The sequence below is a fragment of the Fukomys damarensis genome, unplaced genomic scaffold (assembly GCF_012274545.1).
Source record: "Fukomys damarensis isolate Sample0158 unplaced genomic scaffold, DMR_v1.0_HiC HiC_scaffold_27, whole genome shotgun sequence".
In the NCBI taxonomy this organism is placed as follows: Eukaryota; Metazoa; Chordata; class Mammalia; order Rodentia; family Bathyergidae; genus Fukomys; species Fukomys damarensis.
Window position 1 is genome coordinate 16,334,187 of NW_022900939.1, and position 6,604 is coordinate 16,340,790.

The window sequence follows — 6,604 nt, forward strand, 5'->3', positions numbered from 1 at the left end:
GAAAAAAAAAAAAAAAAAGAAAGAAAGAAAGAAAAGCAGAAAATGAGAAAAACAGCAGGCAGGCAAGGAAGGAAAGGAAGGAGGAGGAGAAAAGGAGATAAGGCCTCTAACAGTGAAAACAGGCTATAAAGTCCCATTAAGATCAGGCTTTGTTTACTCCAACTTTACAAACAATTCTAGCAAGCTCAGACATGGTTTCTTTGCAGATAACAGCACATCCAGGAAAAGCACATGTAAGGACATATTTATTACCAGGAGTGGGGACACTGACAGCAATGTGCAGTGCCAGCTGGGAGCAAGAGCAGGCAAAGAAAATCTGTATTAAGCTGTGGTAACAACTCTGAAAATTACAGTAGTTTGGAAATACTTGACATGGGCAATAATCCTAATAGCATGAACTCATCTCTTCCCTCCTTCCTTTTTTTTTTTTTTTTTTGGTTTTTTGAGACAGGATCTTGCTATATAGTTCAGGCTGGCCTTGAACTTTCTATGTAGCCCAGGCTGACGCTGAACTTGTGTGAACCTCCTGCCTCAGCCTCCCAAGTGCTGGGATTACAGGCAGGTGCCACTACACCCAGCAAATAAAGCAAGCTCATCCTACAAATGTCATTTTAGTATAAAGAGACATCACAATGCTGCTGAATCATTCACTGAGGACAAAATAAACTATGCTGTATGCTCTTTTGAAGAAGGAGGGAAGGGCTGTATTGGTTTTAGGAGTATTTTCAAACAAGATGGCATATATTTTAAATGTTTTGGAAATCAAAGGCGTACATTCTAGCCAACAGGGAAGTTAATCTTTGAAGGATCATTCCAAGTTTAAAGGTGGTATCACTGCAGGGAGAGCAGATGCCAATGCCGAGCCCAGGCTGTGGGGTAGACGGAGTGGAGCCCCGGGGTGTGCACAAAGAAGCTGCTTGCCAGGTGAGCTTTGTGGGGACCAAGTGCCCAAACTGCAACCCAAACCCACTTATTTATCTTCAAGTGCCAGCACTGCAATTAAAACTGAATGCTGAGGTTTTAGTTTAGAAAAAACGACTCATACACATGGCTCGTTTGCTGACAGAGAGGGTTCTGTGTGTCATGTGTACCATAGGTAGACCCTGGAGTCAGGATGTTTCCTAACTCTAGCCTTCCAAATCCTGAGGTGAACACCTGAAATAACCAAGAACACCAGGGGAACCTCAGGTTTAGCCTGGGGACAGCTGCCCTTTCTCCCAGTAATGAGTGATCTCACCCAGGAACAAGACAACCCACTCTAGAGGCCATTGTTGCCTTGGCTTGTTTTGATTAAACAAGGCAGCCTTGACAGGTGACTCCAAAGACTGGCGTGGGTACTCAGGCAGGCTCAGATCCTCCCAAACACTCCTGCTTGTCAGGAAGGAAGAAAACAAAGCTCCAGGGTGAGACAGTCCTTGGTCAGAAGTCAGGAGGGAAGTATTAGGATCCATCTATGAGATACTTTTAGTCTATTGCTTCATTTGTTGGCTTTTGCTCTAGAATTTTATAGAATTTGATACCTAAAAGAAGAAGATTCAGTGAAGACCTTATGGTTTTAATTGTGGATTTGGCTCCTTACCAGCTGTGTGGCCTTCAATAAGTTGCACTGCCTGTCTGGGCCTCAATTTCCTCATCTGCAAAATGGCAGTAATCATGAAAGTAATTAAATAACGTACCTGCCTGACGGGATTGTTGGAAAGATGAAATAAAATGATCTATATAAAGCACCTAACATGGTATCTGGCACACAGAACATACTCAACAGGTGATAGTTATAAAAATTTACCTATTAAGGTTGCTCTGCTAGGAAGAAATGGAATCTCTCAGAACACAGGATTCGAGTTCTCCTGTCAAAGGAAACCCCGCCTGGCCACACTGCCTCCTTTACGATGGCCGACTTTAGCCACCCAGTCGCAGTGTTTCACCCATTTTGTCCCGAAGTATACCAAAGAGCTGAAGTTCTATAAGGGCATCGGCAAGGGTCTCACCGAATCAGCCCACTGGCTCGGGAGCTCATTCTCTCCCGCGTAGGGCATCCAGGCCTGGCTCCTGTAGGACGAAGGAGGCGTCGGGATGAAGTAGCCAGTGAAGCCAGGTCTGTTGGCTGCTGGGATGGCGAACACCGCTGGCACCGTGTTACCTGGTGTGACAGAGATGGGTGGGAGGTCAGAAGAGGCCGGGATCGAGGCCCCCAAGGACCAAATGAAACCATTTTCACGGACACCTGATCTAGTGGCCAGGGTAGGGCTAAAATCCAGCCTGCTGCATGCCCAGGGTGAGGTCGGCACTGATCCAGAGGAAGGGAAGCCTTGCTCCATTGTGCCAAACACAGCATGGAGTGGGGGTGCTGCGGACTTTTCCCTTCTTCCCAGCCCCAGCTGGTGCCCCACTCACTGGGCGTGCATCTGCCCATGTTTGGGGGAGCTGGGGAGTCCAGGGAGGGCTGTGGCATTGGGCACGGCTAATGGAGGAGATGAAAAAGGTCGGGAGGGTATAAAGGGGGAGGAGTCCTGCTCTTGCAGTCCCTGCCGCTGTCACCTGTCCAGTAAGGGAGGGCATCGCTTGCTGTGGCACAGACCAGCTTTGAGATGTTGATGGCCCAACTCCCGCACTGAGCCATCACCAACTCCCTTGGCTCGGACTCAACACCCTGACCCGCTGACAAGAGGAAATGACACCATCGGGTCCAGGTGCTCACTTCCCAGGGGATGCATTGTTTTTAAAGATGCAGGAGAAAAAGAACTAAAAGGAATGGATGTTCCTGGTGAAAGTTTTGGACACCAGGAATGCCTTCATAAGCGCTGGAAACTGGGTGCTTAAAGCTTTAGTCTGAAAGGTACGGTCTGAATAAACTGAAAAACCACGGAGGCCACTTACAAACCTTGTTGTTCCATTTGGACATTGTCCTAGCAATAAACTGGCAATGACTCTTAGGTCCAGGAGGTACAGGGATGGGCGTGTCCTATTTGGGACACGCCACGTCAGGTGAAATGAAAAGGGCTAATGAGTAGGTAGGTACCAACCTGGAGAAATCCTGCAAATGATGTGAAATCCAGAAAACAAGTGGAAGAGGAAATTTACAGGAGGTATCAATTATATAAATTTAAAATGTATAAAACACTGATACACACCATTATATGGACATGTTGTGTAGCAAAGGATTAAAATCCACAGCTCGAGGACTGTGATTGCTTAGGGGAGAAAGGGAACAAGACAGGATGGATAGTGGTCTGAGTAATGCTTTAAAGATAAAACAAACAAGTCCCACAAAATTGTAGTATGACAAAACATTACCATGTACCTTGATTCTGGCATACTTTGGCATTCTGCTAAAGAAATAAGACCCAAAGCTCTTCTAATGAAAGCTGGTGGTCATGAGGGGACCCAGGAACACAGTGGCTTTGATTCCTGAGGGTGGCAGGTGGCAGGCGGCATGGGTTTAGGGGTCAGAAGAAGTTTCAGCAGCAGAGTATGGGGGCCACTGGGCTGTCTTCCTCACCTGAGTAATTTAAAGCTGACTGATCCAGCTGTGCCACGGACACAGGACTTCTGGACACCTGGGCGAACGAGGCACTCTCATGCAGCTGGGCTGGCTCAGGGCCTACAGACTCGGCCATCCGGGTCTTGCTGCCGATGTCTGAGGTGGACCTGAGCAGAGCAGAGAGGCTCCATTAGCGTGGGCCCCAGACCATCATTTGGGAGTGGGCTGTTGCTTCTAAGCCTCACAAGGGTGGTATCTTCAGGACTGGACCCACCCTCAAATAACAAAGGGCCTTCTGGGGGCATCAGCAGGGCAAGAAGTGCCAAGACTAGCTGTGGCAGCAGTGGCGGCTTGAGCCGGAGTCATTTCTAGGTGTTCAAGGTCATTTCTGTCCTAAGGGTGGCTCAGTTTCTGGGTAGTAGATATTTAATTTTCGGGTATAAGAAGCAAAGCAATTAGTACTCGGTATCAGCTGGGAATGGTTGACCTAGTAGATGATGACATCATCTGCAGCCAATGAGAAGGCTCTGTCTGGAGTGTGGGGATGGGGAGATGCCCTGGAAGGCAGGGCTGGAGCGGGGCACATTAGTGGCCGCTACTACTAACAGGAAGCGAGAAGCCAAAGATTCTGTGAACCAGGCTGCTCTAGGATCTGGAGACCAGCACTCTTAGAGCATCATGAATGAGAGAACTGCTATCCTCTTTTGGTCCACAAGCAAGCAGAGAATAAGGCCCATTTATCAAAGAATCCTTGCACTTGGTGCTCAGAAGCTGCGTAAGAGGAGGGCGGCCCTGGTAGCAGGAACAGGCATCCCCACATACAAAGGGGGCCTTCACCCCCCAGACCAGACACGTCTTTCTGTAGGTGTCACCTTTCACCTGAGGCAGGATGTTGCAGAAGGCCCTCTGCCTCCCCGAAAATAAACCTGGGAGGGAGGGAGAGGCAGGTGCAGCAGAAAGAAGGCTGCCAGCTCACAGGGCCTCTCGGACCCAAAGCAGTGACTGTCATGGTTAGAGCAGAAGAGAGCCACACGAGGGAGAGGGAGGGAGGGGTCTGCTTTCATTGCCTCCCCTCCCCGAGCCTCAGTTTCCTCACCTAGGACCTAATGGGGTAGACAAGTTCACTTCAGAACTTCCTTCTTCATCTAATTCTCTGGGTTCGTCTGACCCTTGATGTCTGGTAAGGATGGCAGATGGTGCAGGAGGACAAGGGAGGAGACTGATGGTTGGGAGAACAATTAAAAAATAAAGTCTGGCATCTGAAAACCTGCCACAAAAGGCTGGTGTGCAGCCTTCTGAGCCAGAACGCCAGGTATGAATGAGGAGTCCCAGCTCTTCCCGAAAGCAGAGGCTGAGAGGATTTGGCTCTGTAGCAGGAGTGGAGCTGGTGGCTCTGTGTGGGGCCTCCCTCCCTCTCCCCTTCCCACGCCTGCTCCTACAGCCCTTGATTCCCACTGCAGTCCCAGGCCTTTACGATCGTTCAGAAGCTCCCTCCCAGGAGAATTGCTGGGTTCTGCTGCACACACTTTTCTGAGACCCCCACCTGAGGAATCCCAGAGCTCCTGAAATCATTTAGGCCACTGCTCTCATTTCACTGGATAGAGAATCAAATCGGGGGCCAGAGAGGCACGGCAGCTCACCCGGGGTTACACAGCAGATCCCTGGCAGGTTAGGGACGGGCACTCTGGTCACCTGCCTCGCCTTTTCTTTCCCTGGCATCAGAGGGTGCTGTCTGTGCAGCTGCACATTCTGAACCACCAGGGAAGCTCGTGTTTTTCATCATTTTCAAAAAATGCAGACCTGTGGTCCACAGGTGGAGTGCAGCTAACATGTTTGGGGAAGGCTGGGAAGGGATGGCCAGGGTCGGGGCTCATGTGTAACCAAGAGCACAGCTGATTTCTCGAACCCCGGACATCAGGCTTATCACAAACTTTCTGGGTCTTCATGGCTTTTATATTACTTGTCCATCTTTATTGAAGACATGTGTTTGCTTTATCACTACAGAGCAGAGACTGTAACATATGTCTCATATTAAGATATCTGAGTTCATGGATTTCAGTCTCTTCCTCTTAGAAGTTAAGACTTGGGGTGGGTGCTCACATGCACACCTTCCTGGCCTGTCAGATTCCCAACCTTAAATGACAAAGTATTTCTAGAGGTGCAATTATGGCAGAGGGCACCCAGACTGGTAGGAGCCACTGTAGTGTCCTGAGCTGGCATCATTTCTAGATGTTCAAGATCTGGGTATGAGGCTTTCAAGGCATGGGCCGGTGAGCCGTGGCTTTGTTGGCTATGGATTTTCAAGGACTTTTACTGAGAAAGGGTGGAGAGTCAGGGGACTCTCTGTGGTCCCTACAGGTGCCTATCCAGGTGATGTACCTTGAGTGGGGAGGGCTTGAAGGAAATTTTCTGGTACTACTGTCCTTAGGACCAAGTAGCACAGGGACAAACGTTTCAAATGTTCCAAACAAAGCAGAGAAAGGAAAGTTACCGTCTGAGAGAAGCAACAGCCACTGGCCCAGTCCGGGGAGGTATAGGAGGAGGCGGAGAGCCCATGACCATTTCAGGAAGCTGGGAAAACCTGTATGCCTGGGAAGGTGACAAGCAAATACAAGGAGGTATGTTAAAACCCAGCATCCACCAACACATAGGTTCATACATGAAGTGTGATCAAAACATACGGTGAATGTTTAAATTTGCAGACAAATTTAAGACCTATTGTCATTAACCACCCCCTACACACACAAGAACACTTCCCCTCGCTTCAGATAACGTCGCCCATCATTCTGGCCACTTCCTGCAGTCCTCTTTCATGTGTTTAGTTGCTCTGTCATGGCTGCCCCGACGTCCTGAATCAATTCAAAATGTTTTTCTTTCATGGTGACGCTGATTTTGGGGGAAGAGCCGGAAGTCACACAGCGGCAGATGACTAAGGTAGACGAGGACACGTGGCGACGATTTTATCCGCCTGCCTTTCTGGACGGCACTGGGCAGCAGCGCTCACTGGATTCTCGACCACACCTCGTCAAGACACTCACGAAAGAGGACTTGCAGCGCTGCTTCGGAAAGTGACGAGAATGATGGGCGAGCGTGTTCAGGGCAAGGGAGAGAGAGAGAGAGAGA

At 49.2% G+C, this 6,604-nt stretch overlaps 1 protein-coding gene across 1 annotated transcript in view; it reads right to left on the reverse strand.

Moving 5' to 3' along the window:
• The window catches only part of Kiaa1549l (KIAA1549 like), a 279,081-nt gene that overhangs the window by 8,042 nt on the left and 264,435 nt on the right, over positions 1 to 6,604 (reverse strand). The window contains exons 18-20 of the mRNA XM_033756488.1: positions 5,973 to 6,070; positions 3,500 to 3,648; positions 1,989 to 2,140 (exon numbers count right to left, since the gene is read on the reverse strand). Of these exons, the coding sequence (XP_033612379.1) occupies positions 1,989 to 2,140; positions 3,500 to 3,648; positions 5,973 to 6,070 (399 nt within the window). The remainder of the gene's footprint in view (positions 1 to 1,988; positions 2,141 to 3,499; positions 3,649 to 5,972; positions 6,071 to 6,604) is intronic.